Below are 27,722 nucleotides of genomic sequence, written 5' to 3' on the forward strand. Positions count from 1 at the left end.
GTGGTAGATTAATTAGAGTATTAGATGCATTTTTCAACTTACAATATTTTTAGTTTGCAATGGGTTTACTGGGGCAGAGTCCAATCATACGTTGAGCATCTGTATCTCAGTTGGTTGGGTGAGTTGGTGCATTTCCCGAGTCATTCTGGTGATTTCTAAATAGAGATGTGCTTTTCTGCCACCCCACTGAGCCTGTTTCCAAGAGTGCCTTCTACCTCATTCTTGCCTCTGCCTATAGTTTGCAGAACCCCAATTCCACAGCCCAGAGCCTTCCCTCCTCAATAGACAGAACTGTTCCCAGCTTAGCCTTCCTTTTCTTTCTGATCGTTCTCCACTGTGAACTACAAATCAGATTTCCAAGGATTCCTGTGCAGATGCTCATCCACCCCAGGCCTCCTTCAGGTTACCTGTTTAGGAAGCTCTGACTTGGATGCTAAGGGCAGCTGTGTCTGGGGACATCTCCAAAGCCCAACAGTGCAGGGGCCTGCCCCCTCTTGCAATCCTCTCTCCCTGCTGAGGCCTGTCGCTCGATACTAGTTCTCAGCCTGGGGCATTCACTACAATCACCTGGGAACCGGCCATCCTGGTTCAGGAGCCTGGACCTCTGCTCTTTATTACCCTTTAGGTGAGTCAGTCCCCCAAGCCTGGGAACCCAGCTAGCAACCTGGCTTAGCAGCTTTAATGGAGACCAGAATAGCACCAACTTTATAAACACAGGCGTGTGTCTCCCGTGGGAAAGCCAGGTGGTAGGGGAGGTGGTCTGAGGGGCTAGGGTGGTGTGTTCTATGAGCCAGTCCAGGGTAGAATCAACAATCTTCCCAGTGTGCTCAGGACGGAGAAAATTCCCAGATCATGCGACCTTCGGTGCCAGGCAAACCTTTAAGACTTAGTCGCTCTGCAGGGGAGGCTGTGCTAGGTCCCAGGATGTAGCCCAGTGTTCTCCTAGTTCATTCAGGGGCAGAGAAGGCAGTAGGTAAGGACAGTTCAGCTGCTTGTGTTCACACTTCTGTTCACAGTACAGGAAGGAGCCTGTGTTCACACCTCCAGCCATATCCACATGGGGGGGGGGGAGGCAACTTGTGAGGGGCCGGACTAGGAGCTCCATCACCAAAGGCAATGAATCCTGGGAACTCTTGGGAAACCCAGACAGGAGAGCCAGAAATACACATACGGGCTCTGCAGAGTAGGAGCTACTTGCCCTCCTAGTAGCTCCGCAAAATGCCACCTGAGGCCTTCTGGGGATCTTCCAAAGCCCTGGCTGCAAGGCACCTCTCCAGTGAGCCCAGAGCTTGTCCACAAAGCTGGAGTGTCTTCTCAGGGGAGGATGGGTTGCATTGTCTTCAGTGGTCCATCCAGCCTTCCCACTCCTTTTTGTAAGAGGATGTGGGAATTCCAGGGCATGAACGCACTGCTTGTAGGAGGCAGAGCTGGGTGGACACACCCACACCCATAACCAGTCCTACCCAATTCTGCATCTAGGGCAGGCAGTAAGAGAGGGGGTGAGACGCCTTTCTTTCCAGCCCCTCAGCTCACCCTTCTCCAGACCCAGGTCTCCAAGATTAGCTTAAGGTCTCAAGCTTGGAATGGACAGAAGCCAACCGAGATCTCAGGAAAGGGGCAGGAAGAGCAGACTGCTATAGTCCTGGTCCCTGAAACCAGTCCCACTCCCCACTAGGGCTCTGGGCGGTGCAGCTCCTGGGATCGTGTGGGGCCCAGCAGCTTAGCTCATGACAGACAGAAGCAGCCATAGAGGTAGCCTGCCCCCCCACCCACACCCAGCTGGCAGAAAGCAGAGTCAGGGCCTGGGGCAGGAGGGGTCCCTCCCCCACAAGTGTCCCACTCTTTTTCCTCTGGAGTTAGAAGGAAAGAGTGGTCAGGATGCCAGGAGAGACCTCAGAAACAGGCTTGGATGAAGAGCCTCTGGACACAGGGATACTTTGGTAGATGTTTATTTTTTTAAAACAACCTGCAATATACATATTTAAACCAAGTTAAATGATTCAGAACTACACACCAGGGTCACTCAACATGTCAACCCCTGCCTGAGTGGCCAAGGGTGGTGCAGCTGCCACAGGGAGAACATGGCATAGAAAGAAACCCTCACAGAGCGGAGGCAGCAGAGTGCCAGGAGGCCCTCTGGTTCCTAGAGGCACCCTGGGTCGCTCCATGTACCAAGGTGTCCACTTCCTGGGCAACAGACAAGACGCTGACCCAAGGTGATTGCTGGGGAGTGCGGGGGCGGCACACGACACCACTCCCTCCCTCCTCCGTCTGTCTCCTGTACAGCCCTCAGTTACTCGCCTGGTCTGTACCCACATTACCTGCAAGGAAAGGGTACCCCTCCAATGTGCAGTTGGGGCACAAGGACTCATCCAGCAAGAAGTGCTCTAACCAGCCTCAAATCCACCTTAGGCTGCCTGCTCCCTTATCACAGTTAGCGGTGCTAACAAGCCCCCCCTTCCTACTACAGGAGGGGGCCTTCTTTCATGCTGCTCAGGGGTCTCCAGGCAGCCCGTTCCTTCCCACACCGGCCCATCCGACAGTCCTGACCACCTGAGCTGGAAATGTCAAGCACACTGCTCAGGGCCACTTAAGGTTTCACTCAGACCTCGCCTATTTGTTCACCCCCACCTAACAGAGGAGCCTGAGACCCCCCAAAGGTCCCTGGGCCCGACTCCACATCTATCTTCACCACTCTTCCAGTTTCCTCTCCAGCCCACGTCTGGCCCTGGAGGTCGTCCATTCCTGCTGCGCTCACGAGATCTCTGCCCCACCCTGGAGAAGGCAAGGTTCCCGCGGTAGAATCGCAGCTCAACTACAAGCTTAATGAGGGCTTGGCAGCCTTGGCCCAGTCGCTGGTCCTAGGAAGCCCTGGACCAAGGACTTCCCAAAACTCCCGCCGGTGAGTCCGCAGAGAAGGAAGGAGCCGCCGGCGCTTCTCGACTCGGCACGTGTCAGCAGCGTGGGCGAAAGACCAGGCTACCATGGGCGCGGGTCCGGGGTCGTCGCTCCGCACCCTAGCCAGCCCGCGAGACTGCACTGGTCTCAGCGGCCGGGTGCTACCCCCTCCGTCCCCCAAGCAGACCTTGGCCGTCGTGGGCCGCCCCGTCGCTGTCGTCGCCGCCGCCGTTGCGTGCCGGGTCTAGTGGTCCTAAACATTTCACAATTGCGCTACAGAACTGTTGAACTGTTAAGAACCACTGGACCCGGCGCGCGTGCAGAGAGAAGCTGCGCGTGGCCGGGAGCTCCGGGGCCACAGGTTCGCGCCCTCCCACGACCTGGCCCGCGTGGCCCGGCTGCACTCCGTGCGGCGGCGGCCGCCGTGGCTGCGCCTTTTATGCCGCACGGCCGCCCCACTCGGCGCCGGAACGCGCCAGCCGCGCTGGCCAGACCGGTTTTTCCAGGCCCGCGGGTCGCACGGCGGGTCGGCCCGAGGCCCCAGGACCGGCTCCGCGTGCCTGCGCGGGGGTGGCCCTGACTCACCGGCCGCACCCGGCGCCCAGCTTGGCGCACCTGGCCGGGGTCGGTGCAAGGGCCGCACCCGCTGGAACTCCGAGCGCCGGGTTTGCAAAGCTCGTCAAGGGGCCAAGCCGGCAGGGCACGCACCTAACCTCGCGGGGGCGGGACCGGACACGCCCGCACCGCGGACTCGCTTCAAAGAAAACTCCGTGGGAGGGGGAAGAAGGGAACAAAGAGAAAGTGAAACTGGGTGGGGGGGCTGTGGTGAGTTTCTGCTTCCCAGACCTGGGGCGGCGCGAGCCTAGTCTGCGTCCTTCCGCCAGCCAGCAGGGACCTTGTCCCCAGCCCAAAGGGCCCCGTGTGCTCCTCACCTGCAGGCGCCCTGCCATCTTAGCCTCTGAGCCCACAAGGGTCCCATACCAGTGCAGCGCGCTGTAAGGACAGTGTTATAGGTAATGGAGAGCGATTGGAGGTGGTGGTCCGATTCCTTCGGACCAGCAGGAGGTTGTCATAATTTATTCAAGTCCAGCCCAGACAGCCCAGGAACGCCAGTGTCCTCCGAGCCGGATGCCACAGACTAGGCCCAGTCAGGAGGCAGCCACTGGGCTGTGAGGGAGTCCCTAGACTTTTCAGTGATGCGGTGTAGGCTGAATAGTGAAGGTTTTTGTGCTTCATTTTGCAATTGGGTAAACAGCCTGGGAGAGGAGCAGTGGCATAGAGGACTAAGGGGAACAACTAAGAGTCCAACCTCACCAGGCACACAGACTGGAAGTCATCGCCTGTGCTCAGTGAGAAACTCTGGAACAGCGGGACAGGAAAAACAAACAAAACCTTCACCAGCAACCTAGCCTGAGTGGGCTCCCTTCCCTCGGCAAAGGTGGGCACTGTGCCTCAGAGGGGACTTTGTGGAGGCAGGTGACGACAGACCCCCGTGGCTCTCTCACGATTAGAAGGGGAACCTTGCAAGAGATCGCCTGTATATGTGAGAGGGGTTGGGGTGCCCTGGAGGGCTCTCAACCGGGGAGACTGATTATAGAAGAGAAAACGCTGGGAAAAAGGAGAGGGTGTGATGAAAGGGAGATGCGCTGGAGAGATAACCCTGGCGCTGGAGGAGTCTCCCTAGAGGGAAATTACCAGTGTGAAAAACAGCAGCAGCAAGCCCTCCTCCCACTCGTGAGGAGGGCCCTTGAGTTCCACACCTTATCCAATCAGGAGTCTGGTTTTAGGGCAGCCAGATTCACCTCAACTCTGCAGCAGCCAACATGGGACCCCAGTGTTCCTCCTGTCCTTTACTTATCTGGAAGATGGAAGGATGACCCCGTGCTCTTCTTGGGGCTGGAAGGACCATGTGAGGACCCCAAAGTGTTGGGTCATGCATGGATTGTGCCCTCTAAGCACCTTATCCATGGCCCTCAGAAGATTGTAGTCATGGAATACCCGCCTTCCTCCCATGGTTTCTGGACAGTCAGAGCCTGTGAAGCCAGCCCAGGGTCTGTCTGATGTGAGGTTGCGTTTCTTTATCATTGAAAAGAGGTCCCTGAGAACCAGGTCTGGCTGTCAGGCCTAGAAGTCCCTATTCCTGCCCAGCTGCTGAAGCACCCTAATCCTTGTTGCCCCAATTCTGCAGAACCTGTGTGACCAACAGGCTTCTCCCGGCTGGCAGCTCAACACCTGCGGGAAGGCCCTGGGGATCCAGCAGAATGGGGGAAGGGAGGCCTCTGGGCTTGCACAATCTACTGAGTGTGGTGCACTCCAAGCAATGGGTCTGCCAGTCCCTCGGGAGAGGCCTGCTCGTGGGCAGCAGGCTGAGCTCACCTTCCACACCTTCCTCAGGCGTGTCTGACAGCCTCACCACCTTGCTCTGGACCCTGGAAGTCTCAGCCCACAGGTGATATCAGGACTTCTGACGCTCATGCCCTCTGGCCCCTCTCCACCCACTCAGCAGGGATTCACTGAGGTGTGGGGCAAAGGCTTCTGGGCCCTGCTGTGCTCAGGTGGTGTTGCCAGGTTGTGCAAGGTCTGAGCACACCTGTCTGGGTGAGGAGCTGGGAGGCTGCCAGGGCAGTGTCTGCTGGGGCCTGGGAACCAGGCTGAAGAGCCTAAGGCGTGGGTAGGGGAGCCTCAGCCTGGCTCACCCAAATGCCAAGGGTCGGCTCTCGGGGTCTGTACATTCTCATGGGGGCCTGGGTTTTTCCTGTCTAGGGACCCAAAGGACAAATGCGCACCCTCATGCAGGCACAAGGTAGAGGAGACTTGAGGCTCAGGGCAGTCCCTTGCTTCCGGCAAGGAAGAGTGTGAGGACTATGTGGGGCAGAAGAGCTGGCTAAGGTCTCACACCTGAGGCATTAGCCTGGGGTGGCCGTCCTTGCTAGATGTTTAAAGTGTGTACTGAGGGCTGAGCAGGAACCCATTCCCTAAAGTATGTCCCATTGTGCCTTAGCCAAAGCCCGCAGCGCCTACCTGTGTCAAGATGCCCAGGACAAGAGAGTAACAAGATGGAAGCTGGAAATGCCCCATGCTTGGGGTATCTGCCAGAATGCCAAGGCTTCCTGTCACTCCCCTTCAGCCCCTGGCTGCCTGGGAGAAGTAACTTAGTTCCAGATGAGAAGAATCAGGACGTTCAGATGGGGCAAAAGCTGCCCGAGGGGATGGGAGTGGGGCAGGACTCACTCAGGCCCTCCCCACATCACCCTATCCTACCATGCCTGGCCAGCCTAAGGACGATTGCTTAAGTGGATTACCGTCTACTGCGGAGACAGCTCTCTGCCCCACAGCCTGGGGCCTCCTCCCCACATACCCGCACAGTCACAGCCACAGACCCATCCAGGCCACGCAGCAGCTATCCCCACAACTTTATTGACACTCTGCTCAACAAAGACCTCCAGATTGTGTCATGCCAACAGGCTGGGAAGCAGTTTAGCAGATGCAGCTGGTATGTGCCCAGGTCCCTTGGGCAGTAAGGAAGACCCCATGCTGCAGCAGGACGGCCGGTTGAGAACCAAGGAGGACTTCTAGGAAGCAAGGTCTGCTGAGGAGGTGTCTGGAGGCAGAGCTCCCCCTACTCCAACCCAGATGCTCTGTGTATGGAGTCCAGCCGTTCTCGGGAGATAGGGTTAGCCCAGCCAGTCTCAAAACTCCAGAGGCGCCAAATAATGCGATGGGAACGAATGTGAGCTGGGGGGCCGAGGTCATCCAGTCTCCCAGCCCAAGACTGGGTAGGGATAAAGGTCTGAGCTGAGCCTTGCCTGCATGAAGCCCCAGTGGCTTGTATCTCCATCAGACTGTGCTCCTCCCAGAGCCCAGGAAAGACTCGGGACAATGTGTCTGTCCACTCCTCAGGCTGTCTCAGAACAGGCTCTGGGATAGCAGGTGCCAGGATCCAGCTGCAGAGCAATGGGAGCTCACTGAGGGGACATCAGCCCAGTCCAGGACTTAGTGGGGCTGGGGCTGGGCACTGATCCTGTCCGTAAAGCTCTGTAGCAGGGCCACCACGTCTGCATTCCCAGCAGCTTCAGCCTGTAGGGGAGAGAGATCTGTGGGATGCCTGGACTGCAGCACCCAGAAGCCACAAAGTCCCTCCCACCAGGATTGATGCCCCACCCCCACCCTGGGGACTGACAGGACACACCCCATGGGTTGGGTTGATTCTGAGAAAGATATATCCCTAGAAGGGATGGGCAGCTCCTGATCCAGGATGTGGGACAGGAGCTGAGGACCTTTAGAACTCCAGCATAGTGTACAAGAGGGAGGTTCTCACTACTTGCAGGGCACAACGTCCATCATAGTCCAGCTGTCCTACGTCAGCCCCTGCCTGCCACCATGCCCTTAGGCCTTCGCTGTCCGCCCTGAATGCCAGCCTGGGAGGGGGGGACAGGGAGGCAGAGAGAAGCTGTCAGAACTTGCTGGGTCCCTCAGCTGCCTACCTTCTTATGTGCCCCTCCCAGTGCCCTGGGTATTCTTACAAAGACTGCCCTAAACAGCTGATCCAGCAGCACCCAGCCCTGAGGCAGGAGTCCCAGCTGCAGGCGGCCTGGAGTCTGGTTTCACATATGAGGCGTGACTGTGACTCAGGTCAAGGGCACGAGCACACACACACACACACACACACACACACACACATCCATGAGCATGCACATACCCACCCCCCGCCAGTTTCATATTTCACAACACAGCAGACCTGTGACGTGTCTGGCCTGTCTCAAGACAGAAGGAAATACTGACAGCCAGTAGCTATAGAAGGGAACCATGAGGTCTAGGGTCCAAGGTGGCTCTGGACCCCGGTAGGCTGCAGGAACAAGCATCCTGGCTGGGGAACAGCTACAGGAATGGCTTCCCCTACAGAGGAAGGCTGGGTGAATAGCCTTGTCCGTGGACAGTGTCTTCACCCTCCCTAGCTCTGTCTTTCCACTCTAGAGCCAGGCCCCACCCAGGGTAAGCTTGGGGAAGAAGAGACCCAAGTGGCCCTATGACTCCTTCCTGTTTGGGAAGTCACAGCCGCCCCCAGGTGGCACTGTATCATTTCTGGGGTGGATCATGCTGGAAACACCTCCAGCCCTCCCCATTCACCTAGACTGGTTTCCCACACCTCAGCCCAGCCAGCAGCTCAGGTTAGCCCCGCCCCAGGAAAGCAGAAGTCCTTCGGAATGGCTGGTTCCAGACCCAGCTGTCCACATGCTGCCTCAGTTTCCCTATCTTTCACTGGAGCCAATAGGTCTGCCTGGGTGCAGTCCTAAACCACCCTGCCCCAGGAGACCCTTCAAAGCCAACCAAGGCCAGCTTCCATCCTCTTGGGCCCTCATCCCATTGCCTCTGTGAGCGATTTATTCTTTACTTTTTCATCTTTTGGGGAGTGGTTCAGTAAAAGTACTTTTCTCCTGGGATACTGCAGACCAGCGTAGGGACCTGAGATTGGGGCTGGGAGACTAAGATGTCCCAACAAATCAGTCTGAAGTCTCACGACAATCACCGTACCCTGGACAGGACGGACACACCACTGATAGCACCCAATCCCAGCTATCACCCATTGCCACAGCCCAGACCCGCTCTTCTCTTTCCCTTATGCCAACCAAGCCCACAACACACGCACATCCTTGCTGACCGTTCTTCTGGGTACTCCTGTAACTGGGTTTGAGGGGGGTACTTCTGTAAACCAGGCCACCTGGGTGCAGGTTCTCCCCTCTTCAGTCCCACCTGGCTGATCTGACCCTTCCAGCAGCCCCACTGCCTTCCTGGACCCTGAGACCATCACCCATCAATAGAGATGCTCAGGCCATCACCTGCACAGTTCTGTCCCAACATCCTCCAGCTCCTGGGGAGATAGGCAAGCCCCAGCGGTCCGCAGCAGCCCAATGACGCCCTGATGCCTGCCATGAAAAAGTGCTGATTATCAGTATGGCCTAGACCCTGCTGGCCTCATTCAGCCTGGTGGAGGGCAGGGGCAGAAAATTCCCACCCAGACACCCACAGCCTAGTTCCAGACAAGCACTTGGTTTTTTGCCCACAACAGGGTTCCATCTCAAGGTCCATGGCCTCCATTCATCCAAGGCTCCTTCACAGCATGTCTGGGGCCAGAGGCTGTCCCAAGTCACAAGGCACTAGTCGGCTGGCTGAACAGGTGGTCTCCCTGTGCAGCTGGGAACAGCACCCCAGAAGACAGTCTCCTACCCTCAGCCCCCACTGTGTTACACACCTGAAGTGACCTCTATGATTATGTCCAGGATAGGATCCGGGGAAACGAAGTCAGTTGTGCCCCAACTGCGCCCTTGGCGAATGAGTTATGGCAGACAGACATGAACAGTGGGGTCTAGTTGGGCCGTGAGCCATTTCCACAGGCTGAGTCAAACCTGGAGGGGGTGCTGCCTGCTGGGGCAGGGGATTCAGTAGGGCACAGACCCCCTCCCTGAGCATCCCAGGGTCTGCAGGCTGTGTGTTGCTGTGAGAACCCAGCAGTGGATCTGGTGGAGAAGACTCTGCCAGGCAGGTCCGTCCCACTGCCACACGACAAGCTGTCTCCATGTGAACCGCAGGAGAGATCAGGGGAGGAAGCCCCCGACACTGCACACATGCCCTCCGCACCCGATACTGCTCTCAGCTCTAGGACAGGGACCCCGATTGGGTCACACAGTGTAGCTTAGCCTTCCTGCATGAGACCGGGGAAACTGGCAGGCATAAGGGCACCCACAGGGCCCATCCTTTCCCTCACAGGCTGTTGGGTAATGTGCAAACACCCACTCTCTTAGCATTGCCAAGACAGGGCTTGCTCTACCTGAGACTATCAGGCAGAATTAACTGAAGAGGATGGGTGAGTTGGCAGAATTCCCAAACAGGTAGGATCACCCTTCCACATGGGGTGAGGGCCAGTCAGGGACACCCCCCCACAGAACATCTGTGCCTGGCATAGCCCCTCTGCTAGCTCTTTCTCTGCCAGATCTTGGTACACATGGCCGAGTGTGGGTCACAGGAGCTCCTCATACATTCTCAGTAATATTCTCCTTTCCGAGACGCGGCCAGCATCTTCTGAGGCCATTTCCTCCCTGAAGTCCTTCCCCATTGCCCCACAGAAGCAGGCCTCCCTCACTGGCCCTGCTCGTGTTCCATCTGATCTTTGCTCACTCCAAGCAAGTACCCTCTCCCCAACTGCCCGGCCCACATACCACCTGCAGCATCCAGGCCCTTAGTACCTGCCCCTCACGGCCAGCAGCAGCGGGCTATGGCCATCTTCATTGTGGGCATTCACATCCACACCCTTCTGCAGCAGCATGGTGACCACCGCAGCATGGCCCCTGCGTGCAGCCACATGCAGTGGGGTCTGACCACTAGAGTCCTTCAGGTTGAGGTCTCTGCCCTAGGGTGACACAAGGCACACAACCTCACAGAAGGGCCGGGCAAGCTCAGGTGGGCCACAGAGACTTGGAAGGATAAAAGTGCGGTTTATAGCTCCACCCACTTCCAGCGAGGCCCTCAGCTATGTAAGCCCACAGCCTGGTGTGGCTTTGGAGGGTTGGTGAGTCCCTGGGGAGAGTGTTCTACCCGTGTAAACCATGTCCCACCTGTTAGTGTTGTCCCTCAGCAGGAGACTCACCAGCTCCACCAAGGCCTGCAGAGTGTCTAGGTCACCAGCATGAGCTGCAGCCAGGGCCAGGCTGGACGTCAGGACATCCTGCACGGCATCAGCCTCCTAACGGAAAGGCAATCGCAAATGGGACACTGCAGTGCTTTGAGACCCTGGGCATTTACAGGGTAACAACAGACAGCACCCACAGTTCCCTGACTATGTGGACTCCACTTCCTACGTACTGGGGCAGGTGGTCTCACTACGTGAGGAAAGTGCCAGAACTGTCCCCACCAGAGGGTTCTGGCAGGAGCCTCATGCCCACCCACAAACCCACCTGTCCCCATGCCCTGGGGGAAAAAAAGACCAGGTCACTGGGCTACCACCAGGTTCCTTTCATCTTCTGTCTCAGAACTATCATTGACCCCCAAAATCTGTTTCATTTTCTGCCTCCGCTGCTGACAGGATGATAGTCAAGTCATCCTTAAGGGAGCATGGGAAATGGTGCAGCCCTGCCCCCGTACATCCACCAAAAGGGTCTAAGCACACAGATAAAATATTCTTGGAGCTCCCAGAGGCTCTCCAAGGTCCCAGAAGGCCTTCAAAGTGCCACTTTGTCCAGCGTCCATGGCTGGCTTAATCACAGCCTTGTGATAGCTTCTGGCCAGCTGGGCCCTCCAGGGTTTAGGAACCTCACACAGCCACCCTAATGATAGGTCACCGCCCACAGCCAGCATGGAGCAATTAACCAGCTGGCTCATAAGGCTGCTTAGGAGGGGCCACCTCCTGGGCTCTTGGGTCTTCAGCTTCCTCACACCCTCCAGGGTCTAGACTCTCAAGTATTGAGGGCAGAGGGAAGCTGGGAAATTAAACCACATTCCAAGGTGCAGGTGTGGGGCCTAGAACCCCCAGCTCAAAGTCTTGAAGAGACCCCAATCAGCCCTGACTATTCAACATCCAGGACAGACAGCACCCTCACCTTGCTTAGGCTCACCCCAGTCTGAGCTCCAAGCCAGGACTGACAGGCCCTGGCTATGGCGGCAGGCGCTCTCATCTCTTACTTCCACATGGCAGACAGGCCCCTTCCCCAGCTCTGCCCTATGATCCCTCCAAATCTGCACTATCCACCCCGCACCTCCTTCCTGGTCCTCCTCCTGTGCCAGGACAGTGGCAGTAGATGGTGGGTCCTGCCATCCCGTGAGCGTGTTCAGGCCCCGCCACTCCCCCACAGTGCAGCCAGTACCTGGCTGCCATTCAGACTGAGAAGCCATGCTATCCGGCGGCCCAACACGCCATCTTGCAGCAAAGACTGGTGCTCATCTGTCTCAGGCAATGTCATCTCCCCACGAAGGTTCTTGACTAGCAGCTAGAACAGGACACAAGGCTGGTAGGCTGAGTCAGCACAGCTCCAGGGAGTTCTAACTAGCTGAGAGGACCTGGATCCCCAGGCAGGGAGACGGGCCTGCCACAGGGCTGGCAGGCCACCTCAGTGCTCTACCCATATAAGGGCTTAGTGTGACCCCACTAATCCCCCCAAAGAAGGCTAACACTATCCCCTTCTCTATAAGCTCAGGGTTTGCTAAGGCCTCAACCAGGGTCTGGCAGCCTATGGGCCTGGAGGCCTGTGAGTCTGAGTCCACCTGGGAAGGAGGAAGCAGGACAGGGTGTGAGAAGCAGTGTAGGGGTGCTAAACTGGAACTCAGAACCCAAGGCTCCCCAGAGAAGGGTAAGAGTGTGGACTGGGTGACCTGGGTCAGCATTGGCCCTATCATCCCACAGGGAATTCCCCTTCTGCTTCCAAAACAGACACAAGTACTCCGTTCTACCCCAGCACCCTCAGGAGTCAGCAGGCACGCATTTGCACAGAGGTGCTCTAGTCCCTGGAATAGTCCAAGGTGTACACACCTTCTTCCGGTCATCCAGGCTCAGCCCCGGCTGGCCTAGCACATAGGACAGTTTGGCCAGGGCAGCCTCTGATGTCATGTCAAAGCCTGAAACAATGCCAGCTCCTGCCATGGCCTGTGAGAGGGCAGAGGGAGGTTGTGTCAGAGACCTCCCCTGGCTAAGGGCAGCAGAATCCAGACACAAGCTGTCTCACTACCTTTCCTCAGGCCCCTTGTCTCCCCCTACCATGCCAGACGCATAGTCCGAAGTCACAGCCCCCTGAAGGCAATGGGTACAGTTGACAATGATCAGGCCTTGTTCAGATGCCACCCGCAGCTCCTGCAGCAGGTCTGGCTTGGTGGGCCCATTCCCAGAGCCGAAGGTCTCCATGACCACCCCTTTCAGTGGGGGCTGCAGAAAGGTCCGCACCTGTGTAGGCAGGACACAGGTTGGGGGAGCTCTAGCCGGCAAGAACAGCAAGCAGGGCTTGTCCTGGCTTCCCAACTGTCTGACTTCCCTCTCAGGGTAGCCTGGCTCTGTCTGACTGTGGGAAGAGCTGAGCCTTGGTATTCCCCCATCCATCTAGTGCTAGCCAGGAGGAGCTGGGCTCCTGACACTTAGAGGCCCTTAGACAGGGCCCTGCCCAGACTCCCCCAGGCTGGACAATTCTATGCAAAGGACAGAGGACAGTTTTGTGTCCGCCCAGCATCCTGAATAACAGGTAAGGGAGGTGCCAGTCACCCAAGGAACAGCTGGTACCGAGAGGCTGGTGACAGGAAGCGGGGGAGGGCCACAAACAAGACAAGAGGAGGCAGAGACCCAGCATGGCTGAGGCGGGAAGAGGACACACAGGCCAGCCTGGACTATAGGCTAAGACCCCGTCTGAAAAGAAAACAGGAGCAATAGAAAGTGGGGTTCTGCGGCCACGCCCACATCAAGTGTCCACACAAAGAAGCCCACATTTGGCTTAAGTGCTCAGCCTTGCGCCCAAGCAGGCTAGACGTCAGCTCAGGAAGAGCTGAGCCCAGCTGAGAAAGAAAGGTGTGCAAACGGGTAGGCTGGCAGGTTTTGTAGACCATGGCCTGAGAAAGGCCTGAGTGAGACAGAGGGAGGGAGCCAATAGCGTGGGGGGCCCTGGGAGCCATGGAGAGCACTACAGGCAGCAGGCCCTCAGGCTTCCTTACCAGTGAGGCAGGGATACCAGGGTAAAGGCGCAGCAGGCCCACGTCACGCTCCATATTGCTGTGCACCACAAGACGGTCCTTCTGGCTGGCCTTCCGTACCAGCTCACGGTTGACTGAGGACAGACAACAAGAGTCAAAGCTGCAGGTCACAGGCAGCTGCAGCCTAGCCTGCCATGCCCACCCTCTCTGTCCATCCTGGTCTCCCTCAGGCCGATGCCAGGCTCCACGGCAAGCCCATGGGCTGGGAGGAGGTGTCAGGAGAAAGATCACTAGCCAAGCAGTGGTAATAAGGTGGTGACCAGGGTGATGGGGCTGAGGGCTGGGGATCATGGCTGATGGCGAGGGAGAAGGGCAGACAAGCCAGCCTATGCTGAAGAAGAGTGTGCGTGGAACGCAGAACTCCCAGCAAAGGGACCAGCACGTGCTAAGGCTGGAGCCGCAGTCTGCTGGTCCCAGAGGAAGGCCAGGCCGCATCCTCTGACAAACAGCCTAGCTGTGCCCATCATCCCTCCCACACCCAGGCTGGGGAGGGAAGAGAGCAGCAGGAACATGGGGTCAGCATCCTTTGAACAGGCATACTGGTGACCTTCCAGATGAGTACCTTGTCCTTAGGGTCAAAGGTCACTGTAAGGTCAATGCCCAGGCCCTAGCTGTGGGCAGGAATAGGCATGGCAAGCGATCCCCTGCACCTCATGAATCTGGCCACTCGGATGCCTCCAGCCCAACAGAGATGGAATGTTGGTGACTTCCCTGTACTAAATGGCACCCGGGGTCCTCCAGTTCAGCCCAGGAAAGTTGAGTTCTGGAGAGGGGAATGGTCTCCGTTGAGGAGCTATGCACAGAAGTCAGGCACCTCCTCCACGACTGCCCGTGCTCTGTCCTCCTGCCCCGATGCAAGGTGCAGGGGTCATCGACTCAGGAGGCCTGGCTGCTGTGTCTGCCAGAGCGGTTACATGTGATAATCAACTGGACAATATTCTGAACACACACTGAGGGGTGAGGGATGAGGGAAGGAGGGGCAGGAGAGGGAGCAGGGTCCTCAAGCAGCAAGCTGCCCATCCTACCAGCTACGGCATCTATCAGCTCACACAATGGCAGCCTGAGATGTCCTTTAATTTAGGGCTGTGCACCTCAGCTGGGCAGGCAGATAAGGTTTGGGGGTGGGGGTTAGTTGCCACCAGAAGAGTTATGGCTGCAGAGAAGGGCTGCATGGAGACAAAGGACTGCCCCATGGACAGCCACCCTCCTTAGGAGCCAGGAAGCCTCTCCTTAGGACCTTTAAGTCCTCCCCACGGGGACTCTGGAACACAAAGGGGAAGGCAGCAGTGACTCACCCTGGCTGCCATGTCAGTGCTTTAACAGCCCCTGCTACGTTCCAGGCGAGAGACTGAACCTGGGAGTCAAGTCTGCCCTTAGCTTAGTGTCTGAGGTGGCCCAGGGGCTTCTGGGAGGCAGGGGGCTCCCATGTACAGAGAAGGGCACTGAGTTCCACATGTCTGTGTGTCAAAGGCATGGCAAAAGACTCCTAGCTAGTGGGCAGCAAGATTAAGGGCACCTTTCCAGCAGGAGTGAACGCTCCCTCATCTCCTCTGCTCTGGTGCGATGGGAGGGCTTCCCAGCAGAGGCAGATCTGGAAGAAGGAACTGGGGGTAAGGACAACGGGGGTGGCACAGACACACAAGAATAGGCAGGGCCAGCAAGACCTGGCTGTCCCCAGTGTGTCGTGTCCCTGTGCCAGGGCAGAGCAAACTGGGCAGCTGGAGTCTGTCTTGTCTGTCATCAGGGATGGTCCCCTGCTCCCTTCATGTCCCCAAAGATATATGAAGTGTCGGCGGCAGCCTGTGGGAGGCCTGCGTCACACAGATCATCAGGACTCTGTCCTGGGGTGGCTGCCAGGAGCCCCAGTACCCCTCCCCAGGGCCCCACAGCCACACCCTGAGCAGAACCCCAGATTTCTCAACATGAGGTGTCAGAACCGGCCGGGCAGCCTGACAATAGCAAGAAGGGGAGGTGCAGGTTCCCACACACCCACACACGCAGGACGGTACATCAGGATATTGGGCTGGTACTGACAGTGAGCCTCAGCTCTGGGCTAGGGAAGCTACTGATGGGCTGGGCTTGCAGACCAGGTGCCCCAGCATGGCAGAGGCTTTTACATTCAGGGTGAAGGCCTCGCTGCCCACAGGAGATGCTCCAACCCTGAGCCTGGGTAAGGAGTGACTCAGGCTTGGAGAACTGAGCTGCAGGGCAGTGCTCACAGTCCCTGCTCCCCTCCCTGGGCCACTGGTGCCAACATGGGATAATAGACTACCACAGGTACCATCTAATGTAGGCCCTTCCACCGGAGCTTCAGCAGGTCCAGCCCCAGATAGCAAGTGGACCTCTGCCACCCCAGAGACACCGGGGTGCAGGCTTAGGGTTTTTCACTACCTAGAAGATTCTAGGCGGGTGGCAGGAAAGAGCATGCAGGGGGAAGCCAGGGTGAGCTGAGACCCTGGAGTTCTGTCAGGGAGGGAAGAGAGGAGGCTTTGAGGGAGTAGCCCTACCCTTTCTGGAGGGTCTACTCCTCCTGAACCTCAGCTTCTGATACACAGGAAGAATACCAAGAACAGACACCTGCAGGTCCCAGCAACGCAGTGTCCCACCCACAGGACCTGCTGTGCCCAGCAGAAGCACAGTGTGGGTGAGAGCTGCCGCCGCCCTCCTAGAGAGCTGGGACACTGCCAATCGTCCTGTCAGAAGAGCTGCTTTGACTCCAGACTAGCAACCCGACCTGATGATGCACATGGAGCCCAGTCCTGCTGGGTGCAGGACTCCCAGGTGGAAGATAGACCTGCCAGCACCTCCCCAAGAACTGCACAGACAGGTCAGGGACCAGAACCTCAGTTACTAGGCAGGTCCGGGTGCTGGAGAACCCGGCACCCGTGGGCAGTGGTGCACCTGCCCCAGGATCAGTGGCTCTTCAATTCTCTTCTACACCTGGACAGGACAGGCCTAAAGGACCAGGAGGCAGCTGCCCCAATTTCAGAGAGACAGAGGCCCTTCAGATTTATATCTAAGGTGGAAAAGCAGGGGCCACTAGAGTCAAGGCCTGACTGGCATCAGAGGCTGCCCACACTTAGGGTAAGGAGCTGCTATGCCCTTATGGAAGCCCCAGGACCAGGACCCTCTGGAACACAAAAGCTAGGTTTTCAGAAGGACCCGTGTGTGCAACAGAGCCACAGACTGTCATAGAGAGGGACTTCCTGGCTGGGGGTCATGTGGTGTGACAGTACCCACAAGAGCTAGACCCCCCTCCCCGCTCTGAGCCCATGTTCCTCACAGAGGCTTCTCACCTCCACACAAGACCCCAGGGTCCCCCTTCTCACTCCCAGCCAGCGGGCCCTGCTTTCAGATCCCCTTACTTGTGACATCTGCACCCACAGTGGCCAGAGGGGGCAGGTTGGGGGAGCAGAAGGCCGCAAACCTCCGCGCGTCCACCTTGGTTGTCCGATTGCCCCGATAGAGCTGATTCTGGAAGAATAGGCAGACCTGTGGAGGGAAAGACAACAACTCAGAGCTGGCCCCCGACATCCTCCAGTTCTCCCCAACCCTACCACCATCAACACACCAAACCTGGAAGGTAACCAGCAGGCAGGGTCCTGCTAGCCAGCACCTACCCAGTGAAGGCCCCTGTCCTCTGGGACCCTGGGACCCTGGGCACTGAGCCCACGGACGGCTGCGGGAGGCCCTGGCTCTCCAGCCAGCACTTCTCTGGTGCTACTGAGCTCAGATCACATGTACGGGTAGCCAGTGACTCAAGAGACTCCTCTAGGGTGAAGGAGGTTGGGGTGACCTTTGACCTGCCTGCTGTTCTTTCCTAATGGCTAACCCTAACACCACCAGTCTCCGGGACTGCTACAGACAAAGCGGCTCCTGGCCTGTAAGAGACCCACCTGTTTTTCTACCTCTTCTGCCAGGTGAGACAAGGGGCCCATGAGGAGAGACACAACAGACTCCATAGCCTAAGGTGGGCACAGTCCATTTCCATGGACTCATGTATATGTAAACACAAGTGTAGAATATCTACAACATAAAGCCTGGCTGGTGACAAGAATGTCGGTGGGGGGCAGCTTCCCTTCTTTGGCTCTGTCAATTCCAGGTGAGGGACACATGTTTTCAAGACCGTTCCAATCTCTGGCCTGTGGGTCCCCACGTGGGCCATAACCATAAGCTCTCTGGCATTCACCGTCCCACCCTCCACCCAGGCCACTCCTGTAGCCAGGCCAGATACCTCAGGAATGATGTACTGGCCAGCCATGAGCAGGGCCCCCAGCAGGTTTTCACGGCCATCGTTCCACAGGGCATGGATGGGTACCTGGGGAGAAGTCAGAGAGGTGGCTGAGGCCTGGGGAGCCAGGACATACCCGGCTCCCCCACTCCAGGAAACCTCTCAGGCTCAGGCAGGGAGAGAAGCTGATTCAGGGGTCTGAGGCAGTTAGCCAACTCCCAGGGCTGGGAACCACTGGCATTTCTTCTGACAGTGCCAACCTTCTCTAAGCAGCTCCATTTGGCTGCCACAGAGAGGAAGCAACCAGGAGGCACCCAGGTCCAGTTCTGGCCCCCATTCCACACGGCTGCAAAGGCCAGCTTCCTCACTACCCCAAGAGCTGGGAGCCAGGCAGGGGGCCCAGGGTAGCAGCTGGGTGGGCTGCAGGACAGTGTCCTTCCTGAGGCACGCGGGGTAGTCTGGCTTGTCCCTCCACTGCCTAAGTGTGCCACACACCATGCTGGGAGTAGCTCAGCAGTGCCCAAGAGGACACAGTGGGCAGGACTGAAGTGAGACATGCAGAGAGACTCTGGCCAGAGAATGGTCAGGCAGTTGTCAGTGCAGCCCCTGGAGGTGCACTGTGCACCCTCCTACGGCACACGAGCTGGGGAGATCTAAGCACACTGGGCCCCACTTCCCCTGGGAATAACAAAGGCTAGGGATGCCCTGTCATGGGTCTTCTCCAAGTAGGGCTACTATACTAGGTGCTTCTCTGGGAAAAGGGAGAGACAGAGCCACCACTCCCACAACACCTGGCACTCTGGCAAGAGGTCTCCCGTGGGGGCCAGTTGGGCCCACTCCTGCCTGGTGGAACCTCCCCCAGGTTGTGTTCAAAAGGACCCAGGTGCTGCCATCCTGTCCAGAGGTCTTGGCCCTGCCCCATGAGGGATTCTGGAAGGACTGGGTAGGATTGCTCTAATGGTCATCCATAAGTATCAGAAACCCCAAGACAGCCTTCACTCACAGAGTTGTTTTCCATAGCAGTCCATTGACCTTGGTTTGGGAAAGGGCACAGCAGGTTAGGACAAGAGAAGGGGATGTCATATGTGAGGGTTGCTAGGGACGGCATCAGAGAGAAGAGGAACGGGGTGGGGGTGAGGGAGTCTCCCCCTGTACTGCTCTATGTGCGCCTACCATGCTGAGTCTCAGGTGGTAGCAGTGGGTAGCAGACATGGAGCCAATAGGGAGAAGAGGAAAGAAAGGAAACCCCACGTGGCAGAGCTGTAAGGGGCTCAGCTCTGGGTACTCTTGAGCCCTCAATGGACAAGACCTCCAGGAGCCCGTGGGTCCCAGTCTCAGAGACTGGTAGGAGCTCAGCGAGAGTGAAATAGCCAATGCCTCAAGTGTCTAGAGACACCCTAACTGGCATCACACAGCAGACATGGTGCCGGAAACAGGTGCCCCGGCAGCAGCCAGGGCTGGACAAGACCCGCTCTGTGCCGCCGAGAACTGAGACCCGTGGGACATATTACCTGGGCCCCGGTGAGGATCACAGGCTTCTGCAGGTTCTCCAGGATGAAGGACAGCACCGAGGCGGCAAAGGCCATGGTGTCCGTGCCGTGGATGACCACAAAGCCCTGGTACTGTGTGTAGTGTCTCTGTTGGAAGGGATGAGCTCAGGGCGGACCAGGTCTCTCGACCACTGGCCTTCTCCGGGGAACATGAGCAGGCAGCTACCTCCTCACAGGCCATGAGAAAGAGGAAAGGCCTGGATGCTGGCAGAGGGCTTGGCATGGCACCACTTCATCTCCCCCTACAGGCCCTGTCTGGAAGGCCAGTCTCTGCCTGGAGTCCCCTATAACTCACTCTAAAGAATGAGGGGATGTGGGTCCCAGGGACTCTGGACACTGCTGGGAACAGCTCCACAGACCTCTAGCTGGTGCCTCCCAGGAGCAAACTGGCCATGCTGGACACCTCTGACCATCACTTCCTGGTGGTATGCTAGCCAAAGCTATGGCTGCCAAGACAACAGTTCTGAGGGCTAAGAGGCTCCTGCCAGAGCCTCCTGACTCATTGAAAGACAAAAAGAGGAACTAGGGAGTCTCATGGAGCGGAGTGCCCTCTGCTGGCCATATGAGGTACAGCGGCTTAGCGACCCGCTATGAAGCGCATCAGGCTGTTGGGTTGGGGCCCAGAAGATGGCCTGCCCTGCTTCAGGACAGAGGAACACCACCTGGACCTAGCCTGGAAACCCTGTCAGTCACAAATGAGGAAGACGGCCCTGAGCCACCACAACCTAGTCTGGGAGTGCCCATTAATGGCCCGGCTCCAGAAATGGGCAACTCGGAGCTGGCAGTTGGGGCAGGAGCCTGGGAGAAGAGGCAAACTAAGGAAGGCGGGGGCGGCTCCAGGGTAAAGCAGAGAGGCAGCTCCAAGGTTGAGATCGTGGGGGTGAGTCAGGCCCACAAAGCCAGTCAGCCCCCACACGGCCTACCACACTACTAACTGGAACAGGCCAATAGTATGAGCAACCAGCCTCTACTCGTGTGGCAGAAAGGGCCTCAGACTGTGCACAGTGTGTGGCCCAGGACCCAGCACTTTCCTGAGGCTGCGCTGCCCTGTAGGTCACCGCCAGATCTCAGGTGGACAAACTTGATCATAAGCCCACAGTGCTTCTGCAGGGAACCTGCCCCGCCCTCCAGTCCCGCCCACATTCAGCCCCTCCCACACCCCACCCTTCCCATATCCCTGTTCCTCCCATATTCCAGCCCTCCTGCACCGTAACCTCCCCCTGCCCTCTTGCTAGGTCCCACTTTCCAGTCCAATCCAGCCTTCCGGCCCCGCCCACGCCTCATAGCCCCACCCACACTCCCACCCTCTACCTCTATGGTCTGGGCAATCTGAACCCACTCAGTGATGGTCATGTCACTGGAGTCGAAGAGTGGCTGGCACTCCAGCACCGTGTAGAGGATCCTCTGGTCAGGACTGGCCGGGCTGCAGGAGGCAGAACCTGTCTCCCATGCTGCCCCACCTCCACTGTTCTCTCCAGCTAGGGTATGGGCAAGGTTATGGCATTCTGGATGGGGCTATGGAGTAGGCTGTGGGGTGCTGGGATATGGTTGGGGCTGTGCCTGGCAACCCCATCCCCCACCCCGTGGAAGGGGTTTTGTGATTAGTGTGGATGGGCTCCACCTCATAGGCAAGTCTCACATCATGTGTTGAAGACCAGCCTTCCTTCCACCTGGAGTGCTCAGGGACAAAGACTGAGGCAGACAGGCTGGCCTTGAGCAGGGTCATCCCCTACACCAGTTCAGACCAGCTCCTGGAGAGCAGAAGTCTACCTCACTCAGCCATGAAGGGCATACGGTAGCTGAGGGCAGTGAGGATACACAAGACAGCCATGCTGAAAAGGGAAAGGCCCCTGGGTCAGCCCCAGCTCTCTTGATAGGTTTGGTACCTAGACAGGGGTATCCTCACCATGCTTGCTAGGGCTTCCTCTACTCCTGGCCCTGCGGGCTCAGCTTAGTGGGGAGGAGAGGTGGAAGGCAGTGAGCCGAGCCGCAGACACCGCAGTGCACACGCTACCTCACTCAAGAAGTGTCCGGGATGTCTCATGCAGATGGCTCACATGGAAGTCCCAGGACAACAGAGGCTGTACCCTCTGGCTCCAGGCCCTGCCTACCCTCTCAACCCCAGGGGAGCTGCACACCATCCCTGCCTCGGGCCCCAAAGAATGCCCACTCACGGCAGCACCAGCGTGTCCTCGGGCAGGCGGTGGGCCTGGGCGTACTCCTCATCGTGGAACATGTGAAGTGCCCTCAGGACAGCAGCCAGGCCTCTCCCAGGAACCAGCACTGCAGACAGAGTCCAAGCAGAGTGTGGGCTCCAGGCCAGGGCTGTACCAACTCCCAGTCAGACAGACCCCCGTCCCTTCCTCCTGGGTGTCAGGTCCTGGACTGGGGCAGGGGCCGGGCCTCAGCTGAGCTGGGCCTCAGCTGCCACCAAGGCCCCTGGGAACTTAGGTAGCAGTTTCTTCCTGAAGCTTTGGCATTGTCCTTTGGAGCTGACTCCTGATTGAGTTCTAGTCTCAAACCCAGGCAGTCCCAGAAGCGCTAAGCACCACTCCGCCCCGCTCTGCCTCTGCTTGTACCAAATATGTCTGTACACTGCACCAAGGGGCAGGCCCTCTCCAGGACTGGACTCAGTGACTGCCATGGACACTCACAATTCTACCCTCACAGGCTGACACTGCCCCCGCCTGCCCTATTACTCATCCAGTAGGTACTTCAAGACCCAGCTTGAGGCAACCCCTCTGGGAAGTCATCTCTGGTGCCTAGGCCATAATGCCCTTCCCATAAGCCCCCTGACCAGCTCAAGGCTTCCCAGAGGGTATGGACTGTGTACAGCTCCTCCAAGGTCCAGCTCAGGCTCCAGCCCTGTCCCCTAAACAGAGAGCCAAGCACACAAATGCCCCAACCCAACCTGCAGCATTAGAAATCCCCAAAACCTGGATCTAAGGGAACATTGTGACCCCTGCTCATAGGACACCCTAAAGGGCACTACTGCCTGGCAGAAAACAAGTCCCAGGAGACAAGAGCGAAGTCCCAGCTGTTGCTCTGCCCTGGGCTGGCTCCGTGACCTTGGGCAGATTGGGTAACCTCCTCAGGCAGTCCTCTCTCAAGGCCCGTGTGAGAGGCCCCTCGTGCTGATCCTAACGCACAGCAGTGAAGACAAAAATGTCCCCAGAGAAGCACACGGGACCTCAGGAGGAGGCAGTGGTGTGGCAGTCCTGGGTGTCACTGGGTGACAGCCTCAGTCTCTGCTGCCCAGACCTTTTCCTACGGCTGCATCGCTATCGCCGAGACCCTGGTCCTTCGACAGCCTGGCCGTCATTTCCCACCATCGGATGGGCACGCTACACCTGCCGCCAGAGCTTCTGCAGCGAAGCCCTGACTATGGAATCAATCTCACATGCTGCAGGCATAAGGACCCTTGTCCACTGGGCTCAATCCCAGCTATTACCCTATTCCCCATCTTTGAAGCCAGACTCCCTTGGCCTCTTCTCTGATCACATCTGCAGATGCCTTTGTCACGAGGCCGCGTACTTACACGTGCTGTCGTGAGGACATACACTTCTGAGGGCTCTGGGGAGGATCTCCTATCTCTGGTCAGGGTCAGCGGGGAGTAGACCTAGCAGGCTTTCCTTCCCCACATCACACCACGCCTGAATCAAACTGCCAGTAACTCACCCCAGAACATGTGGCTGGAGCCGAGGAGCACCAAGGTGAGGGCTCGGGCCTGCTTGCGGACCTGCAGGCCTCAGGAGTGCCAGACTCCAAGCAGGTTTGATGCCTGTGTCAGCCTCCTGTCAGCAGGCATGGTAGGCATCCAGCCGACCACCTGGCCAGGGCTCCATCTTCCCCAAGTATACTCTGGGCTACGTCCTATTTCTTAGTAAGTATAAGGGTACTCCAGGCAGCCCCAGGCCCCTGCCAGCCCCTCCTCCCATAGCAGCATCACCCTGTCTCTTGTACCCAGCTAGCCTGCAGCTCCAGCTGCTGCTGCCAGCCTTTCACTGATGCCGGCTGGACCTGGTTCTTGAGAACATGGTCACAAGTTAAACACAAATCAGATGGGCTCCCATTTCTTCCAGGTGCAGGTCAGGAGCCCTGCAGACTTCGGAGCTGACACAGATGTCCCCCACCACTGACGCCCCCAGGTTCAATAGGCACCCCCTGTCTCCCAGCTTCCCCCAACCCCCCGAGCCCGGTACGGAGTTTGTAAAGCTTCATGGGTGCAGTTTGCTGTTGCTGTTGTCTGCTGCTGTAGCTGCCATGGAAATGTTTCACGGACAGAGCTCAGAAAAGTGATAAACCCCCAGAGTGACCAGGACATCAGCCTGCCTCCACAGGCAGGGGCCACCCAAACTACTCAGGACCACACAGTTTCTGGTGGTATGACTGTGTCTAATACCCTGGGAGGGCGGCTCGAAAGGACCACCCTTGTGTTCATGTATGAACACATAGAGACTGTCCCCTGACAATGCGGCAAACAGAATAGGGGGGCTGTCGCATTACAGACAGGAGGAATGACAGACCCTGGCAGCCACCAGAGGTGGAGGAGCAGGAAGAGTTCTCTGTCAAGGCCTTGAGACTTTAAACTTTGTCTCCAGAAAGAGGGACGGTCCCTGAGGCTTTCCATGCTGGTTGGTTGGCAGCGTCAGGACACCTGGACCTCCACTCTCCACGTGAGCTCCCCTAACAGCAGATGGCACTGGAGTAGCCATAGAAACCTGGAAGTCACCTACAGGGAAAGTGAGATGGGTGCTTAGGCTAGGGGATGATGGACACGTTGTCTCTGACCATGGGCAATGGCTCCTGGGGACACATGGCACACTGGTGAGGCCAGAATGAACTGGATTGAGGGCTTACGGACTGAGAGCCCCACCTTGAAGGGTGGCATCTGGGAAGCATCAAAACCAGCCAAAAGAAAGCTAAACTCTCCTATGTTTTTCTTTCTGGAGAGGAAACATAAACTTGTTACCATGTGACAAGGTGCTAGGAGGGGGAAAAGTGTGAAGGAACAGAAGGCCAGGAGCCGCCAATGAGACCATTTTTCTGGATTCTACAACAGTGTTTTAAATTAGAATTTGCTGTGATTTCTTTCAGTGTTCTAATACTGGCTTTCACCCCAACTCTTATTTTGTAAGCTGCATTCTTTTCCCACAGAGTGCACCCCCAAAGCATACAACCCTGGGATGCTGACCCCACTCACCCTACCTGGAACCTCATGGCCTGTGCAGCTGCCATACTGGGCATCATCCCAAATGACAAGACTCTATGGTTGGGGCCAGCTGTGACCACCAGGCAGGAGGCAACCTTGGCTACTCTGTGCAGAAGCTTAGCTGTCCCTCCGTGGTGGCTGCAATGAATGGCTCCCAAGGGCAGAAGGCAAGAGGGACCCTAGCTGACACAGTGCCCAGGTGACACCCACACATGCCTGGGTCCAGACTTGTGGTCATTGGACACATGTTGATTTTTAACTTGTGACATCTGGAAGGGGCAGTGAAGAGGTGAGCCATGCTGTACCTCTGCCCTCTCCTGCCCTCTCCTGCCCTGGCAGGGCTCGTCACACAGTGTTAGGCAGTGTTTACCATCAGACACACGAGCTGTCCCAACAGCGACAATCTCCACAGCTCCTCTGCAGCGAAAGCCACCACTCCCACTCACCAGGGGCCAGGGCCCACAGAAGCAGGGCCAAGCTGGTTAATCATTCATACCAGTGGGGCCATCCAGGGCCTGCAGCCCACAGTTCAGCAACCTCGACAGCCGGGCACGCAGAGGGCTGGAACCTGCCTGAGCCCCAGGTTTCAGGCATAGGTTTATCCTCAACCTGCCATGTCTTGGGTTCCGCCCATTCCTGGAGACCTTTTCCCTTCAGAGAAAATCAAGGTGCCACTTCACCCCTTTGTATCTGAAGAAGGGGTGACTTCGGCTACACCTGAGGCAGACCCCAAGGCTCCAAGTCCCAGCACTGGCTACTCATTCACGTGTGCAGATCCTGTGTCCCTGTCATCAAAGGCCAGACCTCTTCTCTAGTTCTCCCTTGTCCTTGCGGACTGAGCCCAGGGCTCCCTAAAGTTGTTCTGAAGAGGGAAAGGGTGAGCGGCTGAAGGATGTGGGGTCCCATGAAGGCCTGGAAGCAGCTGGTCTGGGAGCAGAGCCCTCAGCTTTGAGCCAGAAGATGCTGACCTGGGAGCTGCCTGTACCTCTGCAGGGAAGACTACTGGTCACTCTGAGCTCCTTGGGTGGAGTGTCCGCCACTCCGAGGAAGGGGCTTCTAGCACAGAGTAGATGCCTGCCAGTCACTACCTCTTCCCAGGCCTCGCAGACCCCAGAGCCCGGAGCAGCCTTCTGAGGGTCTAGAAGATCTTTCCCCATCTGAAAACCCACACCCCACTGCACTGGGGTTTGGGCCATCAGAGTCTTTGGCTTTCCTGACCACCATGCCCTCGCTGCCTCTTAGTGAAACCTAACACACGATGAGCCCATGGGAACACCCAGGGGGGCATGGGGCACAGTGTCACCACAGGTGGGACTGTGTCAGAGTTCATGTGTTCCTTAGTGTAGGACATTCCAATTGACCACAACAAGACCGAAAGTGCCCACATGTCAGGCCTAGAGGGGAAGCGACAAGAGGTGGATCGGGCCTGGCCGCAGAGCCATTTCCTGGGCTCCTCCCCATTCCCCTTGCACTGTTGCTCCTGGTCTGGCCCCACTTTCTCCTGGGTCCAGCAGCCACTCCTTCCAGGAGCCTCTGTGTTCTCAAAGGAGTTGGCTCAGAGCAGCCCCAACACAGCCCAACCGCATCCACTGTACCCCAGAACCCAGAGGCAGTAACTGACCCTCTAGGCTTCAGCTTCTTAATGGGTGTCATTGCTTTATCCATCACTCAGGTGAAGGCCAAGCAAACTGGCCATGGTCCTACCTGCTAGTGGGGGCATTCACCAGGGTGTCCCAACCAGAGGCAGCAGGATGTTGTCAGAGGACGGCCTTCCAACAGTCTGGATGACCTTGACCCTAGTGCCCAAGCTCCTAGAGGGCAGGCGAGCTTGTCCCTTACCTTGGGAAAACTAAGGATTCTCTGAGGGGAGAGAGCAGGCAAGCAGCTCTGCTGGTGTCCTGTACCCCCCCCCCCCCAAGGAAGCAAGCACACCCCTAAGGACTTTCTTTTAAGGGTTCGAAGGTGTGGAATGTTCCAGCATCTTTCCCAACGCCTTGGGCACAGAATAGAGCAGTTTTCCCCAGTTCCCTCCTCTATCCTTGTGTCCCTTGGCTTTGGGACACTTCAGGTCGGGAAGTGTTACCATGCCCCTCACCCCTTCCAGGGACCTGGTTTCAAGACTCCCAGCCACCGGAGAAAGTGTTCCCGCCCCCAGCAAGAGAGAGCCCTGGAGCGCCCAGTGGCCAGGCCCTGAGGCCATTCTGCCTGGGGCGTGGGTACGCTGACTCACCCCCACCCTCGCTCCTCATGCCGATGGTGCCGCCAGTGTAGATGGCCAGCAGCCGCCGCTCAGGTCCGGTAGCGCGAGCCATTGCTAGGACAGCGGACTCCTCAGTAGGAACTGAGCCAAAGGCAAAGCAATACTGGGAAGCGGTGGGGCCTTCAGGGTGGGGCTTGGTGGAGGCCTGGGGCTCTTCTGGTTGGTGCGGGCTGAAGATCCGAGGTAGGGGCTGGACCTCGGGGTGGAGGAGGAGTCTCCTTCAAAGTAGAGAGCGGGACACTTGTAGAGTGTGCTGCAGGAAGGATGTCTGCTGGGGATGGGGATGGGGCTGGAGCCATAGGGGGTGGGGCGTCATGAATGGGGCGGGCTTTCTGGGTTTGCCTCACCTAGTGCAGAGGCCGAGGACTTCCAGAATGCCCAATCAGTGCTATTTTCCTGCCCCGGCAGCCCCTACAACTCTGGGATCCCAGCCTTGCGGTCTAGACCCTCTGAGTAGGGCTAGGCTGAATTAGCCGATTTCACCGGAGACTGGCACTCACTGGTGATCTAAAGGTACCAGGAGACAGAACTGCAGCTGCAGGCTCCCTAGAGTTGATTGAAACCGTGGTGCAGAGACAGCCCACCCACCCGCATGCTGCGGGACTAGAGCAAACCCAGGCCTTCAGAGGAAACTGAGAACGTCCTCTAGACTGCCTTAGGGGGAGGTGAGGCTATCTCAAGGTGAAATGATGGGATATATTCTGCTGCCTAGAAGAGTTCAAGATCCCAGTGGCAGCAGGTTTGAATCCTCATGGAATCTCTTTGGGGGACATGACCTCTTACTGTGCCCTTTGGTATTTTTATGAATTTGGCACCCCTGGAGACCCGACAGACTGACTTGTCACCCAGTAT

The 27,722-nt window shown here is 57.5% G+C and overlaps 1 protein-coding gene across 3 annotated transcripts; it reads right to left on the reverse strand.

The window, feature by feature from the left end:
- Positions 1–6,295: 6,295 nt before the first annotated feature.
- On the reverse strand, positions 6,296–27,143 carry Aspg (asparaginase). Of its 3 annotated transcripts, none has more exons than XM_075947477.1 (15): positions 26,841–27,143; positions 21,573–21,681; positions 20,710–20,821; positions 19,360–19,485; positions 17,852–17,935; positions 16,983–17,109; positions 13,579–13,691; positions 12,641–12,823; positions 12,416–12,529; positions 11,754–11,876; positions 10,541–10,636; positions 10,140–10,303; positions 8,736–8,822; positions 7,217–7,316; positions 6,296–6,975 (listed from the first exon to the last, which is right to left on the reverse strand). In XM_075947477.1, the coding sequence occupies exons 1-15, from the start codon at positions 26,920–26,922 to the stop codon at positions 6,892–6,894; spliced, it is 1,704 nt and encodes a 567-aa protein (XP_075803592.1). In that variant the 5' UTR covers positions 26,923–27,143; the 3' UTR covers positions 6,296–6,891. The 3 variants fall into 3 exon arrangements, with proteins under 3 accessions (XP_075803592.1, XP_075803594.1, XP_075803593.1); XM_075947478.1 differs by having other exon boundaries at positions 6,766–6,975; positions 7,220–7,316; positions 26,841–26,956; XM_075947479.1 differs by lacking the exon at positions 7,217–7,316 and having other exon boundaries at positions 6,720–6,975; positions 26,841–26,956.
- Between the last annotated feature and the right edge of the window lie 579 nt (positions 27,144–27,722).

This window comes from Microtus pennsylvanicus, chromosome 14 (genome assembly GCF_037038515.1).
Source record: "Microtus pennsylvanicus isolate mMicPen1 chromosome 14, mMicPen1.hap1, whole genome shotgun sequence".
Classification (NCBI taxonomy): domain Eukaryota; kingdom Metazoa; phylum Chordata; class Mammalia; order Rodentia; family Cricetidae; genus Microtus; species Microtus pennsylvanicus.